At 39.2% G+C, this 21,146-nt stretch overlaps 1 protein-coding gene across 5 annotated transcripts in view; it reads left to right on the top strand.

Annotated features, from left to right (window-relative positions):
- The window catches only part of CSMD1 (CUB and Sushi multiple domains 1), a 1,932,406-nt gene that overhangs the window by 1,183,933 nt on the left and 727,327 nt on the right, over positions 1-21,146 (top strand). For 4 of the 5 annotated variants that reach the window (XM_008163737.4, XM_005289701.5, XM_065587776.1 and 1 more), the window contains one exon: positions 4,307-4,384. In XM_008163737.4, the coding sequence (XP_008161959.2) occupies positions 4,307-4,384 (78 nt within the window). Of the gene's footprint in view, positions 1-4,306; positions 4,385-20,445; positions 20,977-21,146 lie in introns of those variants that run through there. The other variant, XM_065587778.1, reaches the window with a different exon arrangement.

The raw sequence follows: 21,146 nt of genomic DNA, 5'->3' as shown, positions 1-21,146 counted from the left end.
TAGTAAAACACTGAACTGGACATATTAAAATTTAAGTGATTTGGATAAATTGTGATATGGGTCAATTCCAAGGGAGACTAGGTTTAAAATAAAGGATGAAATACCTTTGTAATGATAATTCACATCCTAGATAAAAGATAGGGAAGTATTATTTAGAAAGCTATTGTAAGGAGTGATCTGGAGGTAATGACCGAAAACAAACTGAATGTAAGTTACAGTTTGATGCTCTTGTGAAGAACAATGCTTCAGAAAATACTTTTTAGAAACAAAAGAATGTATGTATATTTTCAGGACGAGAAAGGTTATATGGGTTGGTTAGTGCAATCAATTGTCTGGGGTAAATAATAAGCATTTCTGAGTCATATTTTGATGCAAGTTTGTAAGAGAGGAATGCTTTAAGGAAAGAAAAAAGGTGTATCTCCTACTCCTTTTGTCTGTGGGTAAAAGACTGCTACATTACTTAAAGACACCTTGATAGTGGAGTCCCGGAAATGCAAAGGTGAAGATTCCTTTCTTACTTTCTTCCTGTTGGGGCTGTACACTTACTTTTACTTGTACTCCTTTTCAATCTAAAACCCTGTAAAAGATTAACACTGAACCTACCTGCTGTGTGAATTTGAAATTTCCTTTATCCGAAGAAGTGAGGTTTTTACCCACGAAAGCTTATGCCCAAATAAATCTGTTAGTCTTTAAGGTGCCATCAGACTCCTTGGTGTCTTTATTTTCACTATTTACTTTCACTGGTTTCTGGCCCCAAAACTTCTTTACACACTGATCCTTTTCTCTCTGTAGTTGAATTTGGAGATTCCTGTCTACATTAGCTTGTAAGGCGCATATAAGTGCTGTCAGGTGACTATTTTCCTTTTGGTAGGGTTTAGTTTTAGTTTATGTGTAGGAAAAGGAAGGTTTGGCTTTACACTGTGTTGCTCAGATTGCATTTGGATTGCTGTACGAAATTCTGGTAGACTCTCCTAGATGTTGGAAAATGTTCAAAGACAGAGAACTGAATTCTTACAAGGACTGGAGATTGTGAATGATGGAGAAAGGGAAATGAATTCAATTAACTTACACTAAATAAATGTTTAAGAGGAGATGTGAGAAAACTTAGATATGAGACATACTTAAAAGACGATAAGTTATGGGTAGAAAAGTGTTGTTTATATTAATTTAAACCCATTGATCTTTGTTTTACTATTAAATGAAAAATTAAACTAGGAAGTAAGGAAAATCTTCCTAATGGGAAGAACAATCAGACAGTAGAACAGTTTGCCCAGCGATGTGGCTTTTGCAAAGTCAGAGACATGCAAGTGGGTATTAAATGATTTATGGAAAGTGCAGCATAGAGTCCTGCTTCCTTGTCACAGGGGAGATTAGACTAGATAGCTCAAACAGTGGCTTCCAGCATTATCATAATTGTTCCCGTTGTCTATCACTTTGCCTTTGAAATACTTAAAAATATATATTGTAAAAGACTGTGGTTGTGTCATGGTTTGAAGGAAACAAAAGCAGATAGTATATAAGTGCTTTAATTTTAAGAATTAAATGATATGTCATATATTTCCAGAACCCTTCTGAGCTGCCTTTCCCCAAAACCAACTCATTTCTTTTCTCCACTTTCTCATCAGCATATGTGTAAATGATAACATTTTTTACAGGAATCCTTTTGTTTACTGTGAGAAAATTATCTAGCAGCCTTAGTGTCTCTAGATGGATAGAGCTTTGGTACAATATACTCTCATTGTTATAAAAATCACCACAAATTAAGTCCAGGGTCAAAATAATTTCAGCCCATATGGGTAAAATGATATTTAACTTTCCCTTTATGACTTTTCACACACATTTCCTCAGTTTTAAGCATGTGCTTCTATCTAGTATGGCACAGTGTATAAAGCACAAAATACACTTCCTGTGGTGCCTGCCTAAAGAACGTCAACACTTCAGAGAAGGTTGCCACATTTTCATAGAGAGACAAGGTGGGTGAGGTGATATCTTTTATTGGTTCAACTTCTATTGATGAAAGAGACAAGCTTTCAAGCTAACACAGAAGTCTTCTTCAGATCTGGGAAATGTACTCAAAGTGTCACAGCTAAATACAAGGTGCAACAGCTTGTGTAGCATAAGTAAGTATACATACAAACTGTAGGAGACCATTCAAAGTGAAGTGGCCAATTAACACCTTTCCTGTCACAGGACAAAAAAGGGGGTAGTGAGTTACAGATTATTGTAATAAGCCATAAATTCAGTGTCTTTCTTAAGTGCATGATTTTTAGTGTCTAAGAAAGTTATGAACTTAAGCTCCTTGGCTTGTCTTTTGAAGGTGTTGTTCAGAATTTCTTTGAAGATGAGAACTGAGAGGTCAGATATGAAGTGATCTCTTTGTGAAAAGCAGTCACCTACTGATGATATAGACACACAAACTCAAAGCAGCTCCAGACCCTGCCATAACAACAGATGCAAAATTTGTAGACATATCTCCACTGCTATGATGATCAACACCTCCCCACAAAACATCTTTCAAGATCCGTGGGTCCTATACATACCTATCACAACATACGATGTACCTCATCCAGTGCACTAAATGCCCCCAATAGCAACCAGTAGGTGGATGAAACGAGACAATCACTGTGCTTTTTAATGAACTCTCACAGAAAAATGAGAAGATAAAAAACACCATGTCACCTGTGGGTTAACAATAGAAGATATTACCTCACCCGCCTTGTCTGTCTAATATCCTTGGACCAACACAACAAGAATACTACAAACAACATTTTGATGAAGCAAGCATAGGCGCTTGCTTCCTCTCTACCCGAGGGGTGCATGACAACCCCCCTCGCCTCAGGCCCACCCCAACTCCATTCTTTCCTCCAAGCACCCACTTCTGCCTTGCCTCTTTGTCCCTGGCCTCATCCCCATTCAACCCCTTCCCCAAGGCCCCACCCTGCCCCACCTCTACCCACAACCGCTCCGTCCCTAGCCCCACTCCCACTCCATCCCTTCCTCCAAGGCCCCACCCCACCTCTTCTTACCCTCGCCCCACCTCTTCACACCCCCTTCCCCCAAGTGTGCCCCATTCCCACTCTTCCCGTCCCTCCCAGTGCCTCCTGCACGTTGCTGAACAGCTGTTCTGTGGCGTACAGGAGGCGCTGGGAGGGAGGGGGAGGAGTTGATCAGTGGGGCCCCTGGCGGGCAGGAGGCACTAGGGGAAGGGGGGCAGCTTGGCTGCAGGTGGGTGCTACGCACCCACTAATATTTTTGGAGCACCCATGGAGTCGGCACCTATGGAAGCAAGAGCAGCAAAGAAGTCTAGTAGAGAAACAAAATTAATTCACTCTTTTGTTATGTGACAAGCAAGTGGCAGTATACTGTTCTTAGTCTTCTGTCTCTTCATATGTTCATATGATTATGTACATAGTGTAACTAATGTACAATTTGATAGCTATTAGCAGAAAAGTAGAATTGAGCATAGTTTTACTGTTTTACTTGTTAATATGGTGAGAAAATATATAAATACATTTCTGCAGGTTTTTGTTTTTTGTTTTTGTTATTTTGAATAAATTATTTGAAAATGAGGGTCATATATATGAATGTGTAAACTTTGGGATGAATGTTTAGTATGAATGTGCAAACTTTAAAATCATTAGCTATCACATTCAAAGCTCCAGGAAAAAGATAAAAGGTTGAATATAAACAAGGACTACCCAGTGAATGTACAACATTCTTGAAAGATATCATCTGATGATTGTCTTCAGCATTCTGACAGAGCAAACTCAAGTTTGTTTGTAAAGCAATTACTTTTGTGGGACTATGCCACATAGGTTTAAATTTTGTAGATTTGTTGCATATTTGCATGTGTCTGATTCTATTTTTAATTTAAAAAAACATGAGAAAAGTAACTGTTGGGGGTATATTGTACAATGAAGATAGGTTTTTTGGATTTTTTTTTTTTAAGTTTTGTTATCTACAATAGGAAACATAAATTCATAGTGAGCATGTTATCATTAGGACAGTTTTGTCTTTTTTCTGGCTCTAATGAAACTTAAACATTCTGTTTGAAGTCAAAATATTCCTATTATTACTGCTAATAAATGCTAAGGCTCTCAACTTTCTTCTGATACATAATTAAATTGTTATGGTTTCAGAAAAAAAGTAAGTAAATTGGGTTACTTGGGAAGTAACTGTAAATTCCATTTCATGGTAGGACTCCATATTGCTTTGTTTTCATTTAGTACATGCATTGTGGATGCAGTGTGTGTTTACCATATGTCTTAATAAACTTTCTTGGTCTTTGTTTGCTTGTTTTGAACAGTGAAAAAAGCAATTGAATTGAAGTCAAGAGGAGTCAAGATGCTGCCCAACAAAGACAGTAACCACAAAAATTCTGTCTGTAAGTTATTATTGTTATCATCATTATTATTATTATTACTTTAGAATGATCGTGTACATTGTTATTCTCACTAAAAACACAAATCAGGAGAGAGAGTGTTACGGAGACCAAACAAACAAACAACAAAGCCCTGAAATGCTGGGGAACAATTATGAAAGCTGCACAGTCTTTTCATTTGTTAGTGACTGATTTTATATCTCCAGTGATAATACTGGGGGATGGGGATCATAGTATTTACATTCCTCTCTCTGCCTGTTGGGAAATGGGGGATGTGGGGAAAGGCAGCACTTTTCCTTCTGGCTGCTGGGATTCTGGGTTTAGATTTTCCACTTTATAACCCTCCCATTGAGCTTAGTTAATTCAGTCTCCTAGGAGTTTTTAAACCCCCACCCATGTGTGGCCAGCATGTGGTGTGTCTCAGTGGCTGCTTCTTCCCCTTCATGTGTTATAATGGGGGGGGGGGGGAGGTTAGCAACTCCTTCTATTCCTACCAATCTCTTTCCCCAAGTTGCCAGCAAGGTGGGAGGTGGGGCAGGAGGGCTTAGCAGCTCCTTCCCACCAACTTATTTTTGTTTTAAGAAATTGTGCCTTCCTCTTCACCTGAATACCTGACAATTTGAGTAATAGCCTGAGAGTTGTTGCCCCCATGAATCAGGCCAAGTTTAAAACAACAAAGACAACAGTACCTGTAATTTGATTGTGGATACAAGGGGTGCCCTGACCAAAGAACAGAGGGGACTCCTAGGTTCACTCACAACTAGTTATAAGAGTTTGCATAATGATTAATCGATATGAATAAACGAATCCTTGGTGTAATTGCACTGAAATCAGTGGAGTAAAACCAAGGGTGCCTTTGGTTTGTTGTGTGAAATTCTAGAAGTACAGAGAGATTCAGTGTTTTAAAGACTAATGAATGGGGGAAATGATTCTATTCTTTGTTTCTTCAGTGCATACTTTTGTGCGAAGTGTTTTTGATGCGCTCACCTGAACGAAAAATGGCTGATAAGTGTCTGTTTTAAAGATCATGCTTTCCTGGTATGACACAGAAGAGGAACTTTTTGTGCAAGGTTTAGCTGAATATAGCTGATCCACAGTTTCTGGTGTGTGTATACAAATGGGTGGCTGTTCCATTATTCATAAGGCACTGCTGGGCATTGTGTGATCTCTGCTTACACTCTCAAAGCATATCCTGTCAGATAGCACATTTAATTATAGGAATTCAAAGTAAGGCAGACTATTGGAAAAAATGTTTATAAGGCAGTCTGCTGTTGACTTCAGATATTATAATGTATTGTTTTTTTTTTCTTTTTCTTTTTTTTGCTTGTGATGTCTTTATCATGTCTTGACTTTTCAACACAGAACTAAAAAAAATTGTTGTTAGTATTAAAGTAGTCATACAAGCCACTAATGTGAAATTTATCAATAAAATTACAGGGTAAACAATAATAAAAATTGATTTTTTTCCTTAAGCTCTCCCACTCAAATTTTTACAGGTAACTTCTTTTGTTCAGTACTAATATCCACTGTAAATAAGGAGGACACAATGTTAGGTACTATCAGCACAGCGCTTAATAATACAGTTCAATTAGAACATAGTGGATACATATCCAGGTTATAAACCATCACTTCTCCCCATTTATAGATGTCAGTCCTTCTCAAACATAATCCTTATGGTTTGCAAATAAAGACTTTAAAGCTTGCTTCTCAATTTTTATTCAGAAGTGACGCAATGAATGTGGACACTAGAGTAGTACAGAAGCTATCTTGAGAGCAGTATTATTACTTGATCCAAACCAAAGAGTATGCAAACATTTAGTCTATACTAGTCTATAGAAAGTATTAGTTCAGTCTGGGCTTCATTATAGTTTAAAATGTTTTTAAAATGGTAGGAAATTATTAGGAAGTCTCTGTGACACTTGTCTTCACTCTCATTATGGAACTGTTATACCAAAACCAGCCCAATAATTCTTAAGGAAACAACTGCAATAAGAGCAAGACCCTGCAATTCCTGCTCATCCCTCTCTACACAGAGGAGTAGTATAGTAAGGTCACTTCCCTCTTTTGTGATACGGCTCCCAGCCTTACTCAGCAGAGGAGTGGGAGATGATGGAATGCAGTATTTTTCATCTATATGGTAAGTAGCCCCAACCATATGTATAACAGTGGAATAGATGTATAATAGAATGAAACTTTGCTAATAAGGCTTTGTCTACAGTTGAAAGTCATGGGTGGGATATGAAAAAGTACTCAGCATTGACTCTACTACAATTCAAGTCAATGATAAAACTAAATGACTTCAATGAAAGCAGAGAAAAGTGCTTTTGAAAAGCCCACCATGCATCTTGTCAGAACATATGGGGTACAATTCTCTACCCAGCAAAAATAAATAAAATAAGAAAACACAGCGGCAAATCTTAGACCCTGGGTCAGCTGACTCAGGGTAGTGCTACGGGACTAAAAATGGCAGTGTAGAGTTCATCTACTTAGGGCTCATCGACACTGAAAAAAAAAAAAAGGACTCACAGACAGGAGTCTCAGAGCCCAGGTCAACTGACTAGGGCTATTGCTACGGGACTAAAACTAGCACTGTAGATGTTTGGACTCAGGCTGGAGCCAAGTCTCTGAGACCATCCCTCCTTACTGGGTTTCTGAGCCCAGACTCCAGTCCATGCAGTGTAGATGAACCCTAAGTAACTCCTTGTATGCCATGTAGGTGTACCCATATCGGTCCCAGGATATTAGAGAGATAAGATGGATGAGGTGAGAGAGACAAGCGTTCGAGCCACACATGTTGATCTGAAGAAGAGCTCTGTGTGGCTCGAACACTTGTCTCTCTCACCAGCAGAAGTTGGCCAATAAAAGATACCTCACTCACCTTGTCTCCCTAAGTCACTTAGGCATTTTTGACAATTATACACATATTAACACACTGTTAAACACTCAGTGTACATAAGGGACTGTGTTTAAATTGTTTATTTACTGTGCAACTGGGTAACATTTTCTACACTAAGTATTTAATGTTATTAGTAAATGCAGAATGTAGAGATGTTTTCATGTGAGTGAAAGTCTCCTTAAACTTCACTGAAGCAAATTTCACTTCATTCTGAGGCATGATTCATTATATATCAACAAATATTTTTTCTCCTATTTAAAAAATAGATATATATTTTGGAATTGGCTAATATTACCAGAATCACTAATTTTTATCCCATAAGTTTTATATTGTGAACAGTTGTCAGACTTACAATTGAAACAAAAAAAATATTTATTTTTTAGGCAATGATTTTTGCCATGTAGAGTCAAAGAACAAATGGCTTTACAGATTCAGTATTGATCATTGGAACACATTTAGGTAAATTGATGGCACACGCTGTGTTACTCAGTAGTTAGTCACAATGGCTAATTCCAGAACAGGATGACACTGCTAATTCACTGTTAAAAAGAATGGGGAGAGAAAAACATTATTTGGTATGCAATTGGGGAAAGAAATGGCTAACATAATGCATTGTGATATAAAACTACAATGGTACTCATGGCAAATTGCTAACATATAATTATGTTTCTTAATTTTTTATTAATTGAACTTTAAATCATCCTTCTGCTTCACTCTTCCTCATGTTCGGCCCTTGATATTTGCTGGCAGAAAAATACCCTCTTGTAGAAGCAAGCTGCTGAGTACTAAGAGTTGGCCTTTACTGTTAAGGAAGAGCCATCCATCTAAGGGTGTGTCTACACTCTGGACACTGTACAGGCATTTCTATGTCAATGCAGCTATGTCAGCATAACCCCATAGTATAGAGACAGCCTACACAGACAGAAGAGGTTTTTCCTTGGGTATAGGAACACAACTTCCCTGAACAAAGTTAGCTATGTTGACTGAAGCATTCTTCCATCTTCATAACTGTGTCTACCCTGGGGGTCATGTTGGTGTAGCTATGTTGGTTAGGGGGTTGGTTTTTTCACACCCCTGATCAATGTACCTGTGTTGATCTATCTTATAAATTTAGATTAAGCCTGCTAGTAGGAAATACTGCACTTCATAGTGTCATTTTAATCACTTTTTTTTATTATCCCTTGTATAGAGAATCATTCAGACAAGAACTTTTATATATTAAATGGGGGGGGGATAATTATTTTAAAATTAATTGCCAACTGATGTGGCTGCAGTGATCTTACCAAACTGATAATGACAACAGTTGAATCTCAACTCAATCAATTTACAATTATGAAAGCTGCTATTATTGCTATGATTCTTTTTTAATGTGTTTAAAGTTGTGTTTAAAGGACCATTACAATAATATTGTGAAATAAATATTGCTTTCTTTTTTTTCTGGTTTGCACTTTAATGTAATTCTTTGGTTGGTCCTTAAAGAGCACCTCATCCCTAAAATGCAATGTTTTTTGAAATTACTATAGAGCAGTAAAGTGAAAAAGTGGATCCCAACACCAGACTGGATTATTTCTGTTGATTTTTATATGTGATTTTCTTGGTCAGTGGATAGCTTCATCACACAAACTTATTGGGTTCTCTTTGCATTTTTCTAACCTTAATGTTTTAGCTGAGCGTATATAGCATTGTATTTATTGTACAAGCCATTTATCATGCACTACTCATTCCCATCTCAGGTCAAATCACAATCAAGGAACACTGCCGAAGAGACACTGTTTCAGTATTTTCCATCAAAGTACTATAGTGGAAGCTCAGACTTAATAAGCATCCACTGCAGGCTCCAGTCCTTCCCCAAAAATGTTGAGTTCAATGGAATAATCCCAAAACTCACACCTCACATGGACTGAAGTTCATATAATGTAAACACCAGCACCTCGGGAAATGGAATTGATATTGTGTTCTACCTTTTTTGTTGTTGTTGTTGGTATTATGCTGTCATGGTAACAAGAATTGTGGCACATGTCTAAACTAGCAAAAAGGAAGAACAGACTGAATTTAGGGTAAACAATGATTACTCAGTCTGAACACAATGTGGGCCAGTATACATAACTATCAAGTAATTTTTTCTTATAAAAATGTCTCTCTACATCTGTACAATATGTTTTGTATAACTTCTCATTACTTGCTGTAGGACAGTCAGTGGAGTTTTCAATTTGAACTGGTATGTTGTGGTAAAAAGATACCCAGGCCCTGATCCAGCAAGCTGTTCTGCTGCTTAAGGCCTCCAGTGAAGCCAATGGGGTGTTGTACATCTGCATCTGTCCATGCTTGAAAGCTTAAAAAAATCGAGTCTAAAGTCCTAATCTTGTAACTCATATGTGGCAGGTATTTAATCTGTGAATGACTAGTATTTCTTACGGAGACAAGATGATGATAATGGGCAACAATGGGTTGGTTTGCATGTTAATATCTGTGGCTAGGAACGGTAATATTTTAAAGGAGTTTAATTAGCATCTTCAAAGAACTTCCTCCTTTTTTGGAGAACTACTCTGTGGATTGGGGATGCAAAATGCTGGCAAAGATATCTGTTGTACATATGCCTTCAAAGGAATGTTTTAGAGTAGGGAGGATGTAGAGAAAAAAACAAACCTGAACTGCATCCAGCACAGCAATTTACAACCCTTAATGAATTTGGTGAATCCTCCCCCAAGACATGTGCCAATGAGCTGGGCAGAAGACAGGGTGAGGGGGGCATGGCACTGGGACCAGAGCATCTTTGGCATGCTCCTCCATGCATCACATCCATGGAGTGATGGGCCTCCATGTGGATCCTTGGGGCCCATCACTTTTGCCAACTTTTCTGTAGTGAGGCAAACACCAACCTTCGATAGAACAATGTAGGGAAATATCTCAGGAAATTGTCACTGAATTTTCCTTGAAAAAACAACAACAACCCTATCATGGTTTGTACTGTATACAGAAATGATCTGGACTTCGGGGATTGAACTGAGAAAATATAACATCATCACTGTTTATAATGTGCTTTGGGATCCTTTGATGAAACATGCTAGAGAAATGTAAGATATTTTGAATATTTTAAAAGAAAGTACAAGAAACAGTGTTTGAAAGAGAGATATAAGTAAAATGACATAATGGTGAAACAGAATGGTCCTAGAGGTAGGAAATTCTCAAAAACCCCACCTGGCAATTTTCTTTTATAAAGCTCTTCAGGCTTGTGCACCTAGGCAAGAACTAAATTAAAGGCAAGGGAAAAACAAAAATAATCCAAGTCTACCTGTCTCCTCACATTCAGCTAAAACAACTGAAGCAACTATAGAAATTTTGGCAGCTTTTGGACTTGCTTTTTATCCTGAGCCAAACTGTGGTGTATTTTCTAAACAAGTCTGGAAGGGCATGTTTGCCAGAACCTGACATGCAATTGCACCATCACCCTCATCAGACATATAAAGCGGTTTGAAAAGAAAACCCACCAACATAATTCTTTTCCAGGATCATCTGCCTCCTCACACCGTTCTAAAAAGATATTTGTGAGAGAATGCTAGGGTTTTCCCATTACAAGAAATGGTGTCTTGCTTTGAAAACTGCTAACTATTGCAGTCTTCATAATGTGCAACAATATACTTTTGTAGTTTCTTTCTGACCTGTCCCTGTTATTTATCAAGTTAGAGAGTCTGATTGTCATGGGGTATACACAGGACAAGCTGTCCCCGCAGCTAACATGTCCACAGGGAGACTAGCTGCTTCCCCAGCTGTGGCGGTTGGTGGCCCTGCCAAAGCTGGGGCAGTAAAAAAAGCTGCAGTTCAGAAGGGAAGGGTGGCTGCCAGAGAGATTGCTGAGTTGAGTCCTTTGGCAACACACTGTTAGAAAACCACCCAGGCATTTGGACCTCCAGAAAGATCTAGGAAACAGTCTCCAGGACGGGAGTGGTAGGAAACAGCAAGGGATTGGAATAAATTGGTTCAAAATGCTTTATACAGAGTCCCTGGGTTGGAACCCAGAGGAGTGAGTGTACCTGGGCTCTTCCACCAACCCCAACAGAGAAGTTATTAAAACGGGATCCAAACCGCAAGAGGCTGGAGACTGTTGACCCTTCACTAGGGTTACTGGCCTCCTGACTTGCTAGACATTTTTGCCCACCCCAAGAGGGGAGAGGCTATTAATGGTCCAGACAGAGTGCTAGAGTCATAGTGAGGAACTTCCAGACACGAGGCTAAATGGTAAATGGCAGAAGGAAAGGGAAACTAAGGCAATATTACCATAACACCTGCTCAATGGTGGGAGGGCAGGGGGTGTATGCCACTGGCTGAAACCGGCTCCAGACACTCATGTGCTTGCTTCTGGAAGGGTCATGTGAAGTAATGATTCTCACAATAACTGTAACAGGCTATCTGTCTAGTACTTGTTCAGTAATATAAGTATTGAAATTAGGTGTTTTGTATGTGTGGTATTGCACTGAATTAACTCACAAAACACAATTTGAGAGTACCCAGACCCAAACTCCCCAAATGACTATATGCAGTCCCAAACTTTCTAGCCTTTCCAATTATGAAAAATGTTTTTTATAGTTTCAAATCCCACAGCTTCTGAAAAAAAGCAGTTTTCAAGCTGATGTTTACACCAGGCTTCTCTGTAAATGGGAAGAGCCACCCCATGATTTATTGATGGACTTATTACAATGTTAGGAAACAATGGATTTAAATAATTAACATTCTAAGCTTAGCGTGTCTATAGACATCCTATTTCATTTCAGAATGCCTGTAGTGGGGCAGTGCCCTACTCGTGCAGAAAAGGGATTAAAAGCAGCCCTGGAGAGGGCTGCGGCTGGAAAAAAGGGCAGTGAGAACAGCTTGGGGAAGCTGACTGTTACTGACCACAGGTGTGGCCAGCTCAATCAGGGCCCTGATAAGAGGGCTGAGGGCCAGAGACAGACACTTTCTCTCTAGCTACCCAAGAGAGAAGGACTTGGCTGCCTGGGATGAGAAGGGTACCTGAGGTGGATCAGTGCTGGGGCAGGGCAGAGGAAGCTGGAGAGCTCCAGCCTAGCAAAGCCCCAGGCTGCAGGCCAAGCTAAGGGCCCACAAAAGGGTACTAGGGCTGCAGAGGGGCAGCCCAGATATAGGAAAAGCAGCAGGTCCAAAACCCCCTGGCTGATGATGAGTGGTTTATAGATTGCAGTCTGCCCCAGTGCGCGGAGGCTAGCTGATGATTGGCAGTAGCCATTGGGGCAAGGTGGGGTTAGGGGGTTGGGAGTTCCCCTGGGTGGGGAGACCCAGATTGCGGGTTGCTACTAGGGGGCAGAACCCTGATGTAAAGGGTACCGGGGTCTGGGAGGGACATGAGGAGCAGCGGCAGGCGAGACGCTGCCCTGCAGAGGGTGCTCCAGAGCTGGGAAAGAGCTAATTCCCTGGACAACCAACAGGAGGTGCCATGCCGGTGAGTCGTCGCCCCGCCACAATGCCCTTTAACAGAAATATAGAACATGTACACTCAGTTGCTAAGAGCATTTCCCCTGAAATAAATATGGACATATGGAATAAATAAAACTCTCCTACTAGTATTTATAGGCTGCAGATTAAAGGCCTAATCATGCAGACATTCATATAAATACATTGAAAAGTTAATGGAACTACTCATGCCATGAAGTTTACTTACATGAATAACTGTTTCCAGGTTTCAGTTCTTGATCTCTGTGTATTTTTGCTATATTTATCCAGATGCAGATACATACATAGCTAGAGTTACATTACATCACTTATTGTTGTCTAATGAAGGATTAATGCCTCCATTCCTCATTTTACTTAGTAACATAGATTTTATTATAGTGTAACATTTGACAGTATGAAAATAAATAGCAGCATTAACCTCTAACAGTTGTGTAAAGCTTTAATAAAACAAGAGGGATAATTACCCTGATCTACTTTGTTCCATTATAAAATGTAATAATACAGAGTTCCCCAAGTGTTAAAGAATTTAGTTTTCTCAACAAAGATACATATCCCTATGTAATAATATTATACAATGCTATTTTGCTAGATTGTAGAAATTGCTTCATAAATCAGGTTAGTAAATTATACTTGCTGTTCCTAAATAGGCCTTCATCACTGCAGGAGCTGAAATATCTTTTAAAATGCTATGCAAAAATCTTGCTGTGAAGAGAACTACTGTCTAAATATATTAGTGAAGAAAAGCATCACTTGTAACTAGAAGCAAAACAAGGTGCTTCATCAATTATTTAACACATAATTTGCATATATAATTTCTAAAATAACCAGAAGAAAGCACCTATTAAAATATATTAAACAAGATGTGTGTAATCTGATTGTATTTTGGGTGGTTAGTCTGGATTGTAATCCACCTAGAAAACTGAAACTGCCATTTAATAATTTTCTTATACAATCATGTAACATTATTGATTACCCAAAGTGAGCATCTCATATTGTAAGCTAAATAAATAGTCAATTCTGTTTTCTGGAAAGTCAAATACACAATGACCAGCAATCTGCTCTTTAGAAGAATATAGCACTATAAACATTAACTGTTCACAACACTTGAATTTTAAATATACTTCTTAATACGTAGATAAGGCTTGATTGACATAATACTACACTAACTACCCCCTGTGCAGCTTCACTGGAGAGGCAGGCTAGGGAGGATGTAAACTGGCAAAATTTAGTCCCTGGAGGTTCAGAGTACTGCAGATAATACATAGCTGTTGTTCAAGTTCAGATTTCGCAGAAAAAAATATTGATATCATGGGGTTATGACTCTTGGAACCTAAGAAAAAAGTTTGAGGTAGTGGTAACTAAACAATACCATCAGACCATGTAAAGCAGCCATGTTTCAGGTTGTACATGCTATTTGGACAAAGTCTCTTAGATGAAACATACCCTGTCCAACTTCTGCAGAGGCTAAGCCCTGTTGTCCTTGCAGAAAGGGACATAAGACAATAGTCAGGAAGCCAGCTGCACAGTCCTGTTGTCCAGAAATTGGGTGGGAGATGTGCTCTTGTGGCCTTGTGTGAGAGACAAATTGGGGATTAGTAAAGACCTGAGTGGAAATGGGAAAAAGAGATGAGTTATGCTTTTGAGATTAAAGGGGTGTTCAGACAACAGAGAGAAAAAAACAGGTTGAAGATCGGGGGGGAATCCTCCTACACCTAGGAAGGGGAGGGACAAAAAGAAACACAAGAACAGGGAAGTACCAAAACAACAAGAGGAAAGATCAGAGAGAGAAAACCGTTTGGGAAGATGGTCAGAAATGGAAATAAAGGCAAAGAATGAAAATAGGAGTGAGAGGGAATAAAGAAATGAGGAAAAAATAAGAAAACAAGTTACATACCCTTTAAAGTTTAATAAGTTGTATTTAAACTAAATTCCTACATTGTATTATAGTGGAATCCTATTTTATCCTAATTTACCAAATTATTTAATATGGCATGTTTTTGTGTCTCCCAGATTGAGTGTGGATGATTCCACATTCTCATTTTACACAGCCCTGATTTTATGGACATTTTGGGTATGCACAGAAACCTAGTGAAACCAGGGTACAACACAACAACTTGCCTGTTGTGATCTATCATTCTCTCTCAGATACTGCAGTGGTAGGTGCTACTCTAAGAACTTTAGCTGATAAATTACAACATAGCTTTGCCATGAAAAGGGAAAGATTGATTAATTGATTTGGAGGGGAGGGAAATATCCATGCTGATTCAAGCTCTGCTGAGAACTGAAGTCCACTATTTATCTACAGCAGATACAGAAACCCCCTTCAAAATTGATTGCTCGACTATATTGACTTTTAAAATGTATACATTATTGAGACAGAGAGAATGACCTAACTGCATTTACCACCACCCCACACTCCCCCTCCCCCCCAATGTGTTGTTTTGGTGCCACTATCTAAGCTAGCTAATGGACTAGCAGGGTTTACATTTAAGGTACTGTGGGTCAGAGATACACTTTTGAAACATACACTGTCTACTGTAGACTAGCAGATAGGGATCCCAAAGTAACTCCTAAACCAGGATTTCCCATATATCAACCAGTGCCATCCTTAGAACTCAAATTGGCTAGCTCAGTTATCATTTAACAGAAAATAATTATAAACTGAAAGCATATCTAATCTGTGCTTTCATTGTGCTTGTTACTTTGCTGATGTGTTTATTTGACTCCCATCACCCCATTGCCAGTCTATTTGCAATTCCATACTCCTAACATCAAAAGATATGATATAAGCTCTAGTAAATTAGATGAGTCACAGTTGTGTATATTAGGTTCCCTAGTCATCAGACTCAATCAGCAAAGCACGCCAAGAACTGAAGTTCAGTTCTGTTGCATGAAATAAAGGAAGTTAATTACTAAATTAACAAAAAGGGGAAAAATGTGTCTGCTCACATTTCTTGTAGCATAGGTTATTTTATTCAGGCTGCTTCTTTTTATCTCCGCATATCAGCTTTCCCTCTATTCCTTAAAGCACCAGAGAACCTGTGACATGCTGAAAAGTCATGTTCCTTCCTTAATTCCCCACTAGACTTTTTCTCAAAAGTTTTGAAGTGCAGTGTGAGCAGAAGTACACAATAGCATAGACTGGAACAGGCTGCTCTAAAACAACACACAGATAAATATGCTCAGGAATTTCAGATCTTGTTAAAAATGGAGCATGAGGTAGCGTGACCAGACAGCCAGTGTGAAAAATCGGGACGGGGTGGGGGGTAATAGGAGCCTATAGAAGAAAAAGACCCCAAAATTGGGACTGTCCCCATAAAATTGGGACATCTGGTCACCCTAGCATGAGGCTACCCCTTGCTCTCAGACAGCTGTGTTTAGATAGTGCAGCTATTGTAGGAATGGCAAAACTGGAAGGAATAAATTAAAAACTAACCCAAATCTTACCACAATTGAAAAGACCTTTTGGGAAGTAAAAAAAAAAGTTACCTTTTCTCTATTTTATTTTGTATTCTAATTCATCCTGACCCTTTCTGGTCCTGCCCTGAAATAGAAGGGCCAAAATTAAGGGCTAAAATTCTCATTACAAAGGACTTGGGCGGTATTAGAAGGTGCAATAGGGACTGCATAAGTAGACAGAGATTACATTTGTGACCGTTGGTGCCTGGATGGGCCTCACTGAGACTGCTCAATCAGGGCAAACTGCAAAGAATGGGGCAGACAATCCCCAAAACTGGTGGTTTATTCTAATACTTTGATTCACCAAGCCAGCAACAAAACAGCTTCTACAATATCTTACTGGTTACCCAGACGCCAAAACCCAGGTCCCTAAAATCAACCCAGCCATGGGCTCCCACCCAGACAGCCAAGTCAAATATGATGAGGATTACTAAAAATCTTGTTCATCATAGATAAAGTTCTACCAATCCCAAAGAAGTGGACACATTACCCACAGATCAATGAATAGTCCAGATCTTATCCAAATACACGGTTACAGCCAATTCTCATTAATTAAACTAAGATTTATTTTAAAAAGAGTAGTGTGGTTAAAAAAAATCATTATATATACAGATATGAATAAAGTTCTTATGTCAGTTTCATAGTAGAGATGGTGAGCTGCTGAGTTGCAAAAAGTTCTTTCCAGAATCAGTCCATCTATAGAGTTTGTTCAAATTCTTCCATGAGGAGTGGCAGGGAAATTCACACTGGAGCTGGAGACCTCAGTTTTACGACTCAAGCTTCCCCTGACCAAGCTTTAGCAAATCCGAGATACAAGAGTGGGGCTCTCGGGTTTTTATAGCTCTCTGGCAGGCTATTGATAGCCTCTTGATAGCAGTTATTTGGGTGAATATTGTGGCTTTGAAGTAAAACCTTCCATTCCTTATAGATAGACAGGTAATTAGTTGCATTCACCAGCATAAGGTCATTATCCATTAAGCAATTCATAGACAGTTTACTACAGACTTTAAAGAGAAATATAGACAATTGTATGATTACACCCAAGTTTCATCTAAATGTTAATATTCCCTTTTGATCTCTGAATCAATAGAATATAGTAATGAACAGGAACTGTCTGGTTACATTGTTAACCTCTAACAAAATATAGGTAAACACACATACAATTAGTATTTACTGCTAATTCTCTAGCAATACTGGTTTGTTTTTCAAAACTCCAGTCTATCTAATATGGCTTTGTCAGCTATTTATAAGAAATGTCCCTAATTACCATTTATATAATTTTTCTAATATGTCTTTAAAGGTTGACGTTGAGTCAATTAGCCTGCAAGTTGCTTAACCCTTTCTGGCTCAGTGTCACAACAACATTGCCATGTGTCAAGGTTTCTTCCCCACTCTGAACTTTAGGGTACAGATGTGGGGGCCTGCATGAAAACTTCTAAGCTTCTCTACCACCTTAGATCTCCTTTTGCTGCCACCACTCCCAATGTGTTAACTCCCTTCCCTGGGTAGCCTTGAGGACTCCTCCACCAATTCCCTGGTGAACACTGATCCAAAACTCCTTGGATCTTAAAACAAGGAGAAATTAATCATTCCCCTCCCTTTCCCTTTCCCCCCCACCAATTTCTGGTGAGTCCAGATCAATCCCCTTGGATCTTAAAACAAGGAAAAAATAATCAGGTTCTTAAAAAGAAGGCTTTTAATTAAAGAAAGAAAGGTAAAAATCATCTCTGTAAAATCAGGATGGAAAATAACTTTACAGGGAAATCAAACTTAAAGAGCCCAGAGGAACCCCCTCTAGCCTTAGCTTCAAAGTTACAGCAAACATAGATAAACACTCTAGTAAAAGGAACATTTACAAGTTGAGAAAACAAAGATAAAACTAACACGCCTTGCCTGGCTGTTACTTACAAGTTTGAAATATGAGAGACTTGTTCAGAAAGATTTGGAGAGTCTGGATTGTTGTCTGGTCCCTCTTAGTCCCAAGAGCGAACAACCCCCAAAACAAAGAGCACAAACAAAAGCCTTCCCCTCCTCCAAGATTTGAAAGTATCTTGTCCCCTTATTGGTCCTGTGGGTCAGGTGTCAGCCAGGTGACCTGAGCTTCTTAACCCTTTACTGGTAAAAGGATTTTGGTGTCTCTGGCCAGGAGGGATTATAGTATTGTACACAGGAGGGCTGTTACCCTTCCCTTTTAGTTATGACACCATGAAAACGGCATACTGGAAGGCTGATGACACTTCCGACCTAATTTTATTGATTCAAAGGATCTGTATACTCTAGATATGTACTAACAGTTTCTTGGAAGTCATTGTGAGCTAACAGTTAAATACAGTGGGTAGATAGCAAGGTTTTGAAACTAAGAATATTGACTCAATTATATTAAACATTTTTAAGAACTTTGATCCTAACCAGCAAGGTGCTGAGAGTCTTCAGCTCCCAGTTAAATTTAATTTATAAGGGTGGTATAAGCATTATATAGGAGACACTCATTACCTATTGGGATTGAGTCTCTCTCTTTTTTTAAATAAACCACCAAAGTGTAATTGGACTGATAAGCTATATCTTATATATAAAAGGTTGACTGTGCAACCTTAATATGCCCCCTTCCCCATATTCATTATGAAAAAATCTTTAATTACATGGATCACTTCCTCTTTTTCCAAAGGAGGGCTGCCATGTTCCTTGTACAGAATGAATGGTGTTCACTTAGTGAGCAGCTGTTCAGTATCTCATTTTCTTCTTATTGTTCAATGTGACATGGTAGGCCTTATTTACTGCATACAATTCTAACCCTGCTTTGAAGACAGTTATTGAATTCCTTAGAGGCTTTTTTTTTTATGCTCATTACTACAATATCTGCAAACTTCTCAAACATTAATTAATTTATTTTCACGACATCCCTGTGAGGTGAGGGTTCATATTGTCCCAATTCTAAAGATGAGGAACTCAGATACAGAAAGATTAAGTATCCATTAATTTTGGGTGCCTAATTTTAAAATAGGATCTGATTTTTACAGAGTATTTACCATTATATATTACTTCTTATGTTCAGAGCCCAGCTCTCATTGAGTTCAGTTGCAGCTATAAGTGCTTTTCTCCTCTGCAAATCAGACCCCAGGATCTCATCATGCACCCAGAAAATGAGAAATACACAATCAGTGACTACCTGTGAAAAGTTTGCTTATAAGTGACTTAATTAGTGTCACAAAGGAACACTGAAGAGAGGAAGGGATGGAATCCAGTTCTACACAGACCTCTGGCACTTGAGCATATGGTAGTAATTGGTCCCAATAATAGATTGTCATCTTGTATGTGGACCAGCACTAAAGGCAGGTGGGATGCTTTGCCAGAAGGCTTCATAGATATTTGCTGATAGCAGAAATATGGTAAGACTCAGGAATCTTGGATTCCATTTCAGGTTCCGGAATGTGCTCGAGTGAGCACCGACTTTTTGCCCCTTTGGACCTCTTCTGCCCCAGTCATCTCCAAACTGTATTTGTCCCAGCATTCTCTCTTCCCCCACCTTGGATCTCCATCCCAGTCCCATTCCCCTCATCTATCCAGTCCCAGTTTCTACTTCTTGGGTTTCTCATCCCACTCCCAGTCACCTTGCCTAGCAAGTACTAGTCTGACCACTCCTGATTCCCAGTCCCCACACTCCTAGTTCAAGTCCCTTGTCTAGCCAGTTCCAGTTCCCTCCACCCCCACTTTCTTGTCTTTTATTTTCTTGCCCAGCTAATCCCAGTTTCCTCTTTCCTGGCTCCTCATCTGATATGTCTAGCTCTCCCCCACACTGGCTTCCAGTCATGCCTGCCCCCTCACTGACCTGTATTCTTTGTTCCCACAGGGTCTTATAATGGGAGGCATTGGGAAACCTTACTACATGGTGTTACAACCCTTCATTTAATAAATGTCGGTTAGCAGTTCCTATTTTACAGTTCACGAGACTTGCCCAAACATATAATCAGACCTTACTACATGAAAGTTTGGAAAAATCATATATATCATGTGATGGGGCAAGGCCAGATGGATATAGGAAAGTAGTGAGAAACAAGTATGTTAGCCCCAGGCTAAACAAATCCCGGTTACCATGGTAACCCAATGGCTGTTGCTCAAGGTTAATCAAGACACCTGGGGCCAATTAAGATCCTTCCAGAAAGCATCAGAGAAGTAGCTGTGTTAGTCTGGATCTGTAAAAAGCAACCAAGAGGCCTGTGGCACCTTATAGACTAACAGACAAATTGGGTAGTGGGGCATGGTGCTGTTAGCAGCTATAAATAGAGGCTTTTGAAAACCAGCACACTGGTCACTTAGAACTTTTAGTGCACTGGGTGTAGTTAGAGTAGGAGGAACTTATTTTGGGTTTGTAATGGTAAAAGGGATCACTTGCATTTGTGGGGAGCCTGCTGAGGTAATTAGCTCAGCAGTGGTATAACGCTGAGAAGAAAGCAAGCAGTATAAATGGCTGAGCCAGGGAACAGTAAGAGAGCTCTACATAACTGCTGCTATGTTGTGATGGATCTGGAGTATAAATAGCAATACAAATAGTGGGTGGAGGTACCCTGTTGGACTGTGTATGCTGCTTTATTCACAGAGGGCTTACCAGCCAAGCATTTGAGTTGCTGCAGGGGGGGCCTATTTGAAGGGAGAATGAAAGATTTTTTTTTAAAATATGTTGTCGGTGTGTACAAGTAACCATGTGTTATAAATTGAAAGAAATGTGAAGATAAGTTGGAAGATATGGATTTGTCGACTGTCGGGACACATGAATACAAAGGTAAGCTCCTTTTAAAAGGATGTAGAATAATAGTGAATACACTGAATGTTCTAATAGTAATTCTCTTAAGACCCTCAGATTTCAAATACTCTTCCCCACCAAGTGGCCAAAAGGCCATTTCTACTCCAAATAGCCAGACTCCAGCTTTGAAGAGGGGAAAAAGCTGAGCA

Source organism: Chrysemys picta, chromosome 3, assembly GCF_011386835.1.
Source record: "Chrysemys picta bellii isolate R12L10 chromosome 3, ASM1138683v2, whole genome shotgun sequence".
Taxonomy (NCBI): Eukaryota; Metazoa; Chordata; order Testudines; family Emydidae; genus Chrysemys; species Chrysemys picta.
This window is presented reverse-complemented; position numbering and strand designations above follow the sequence as displayed.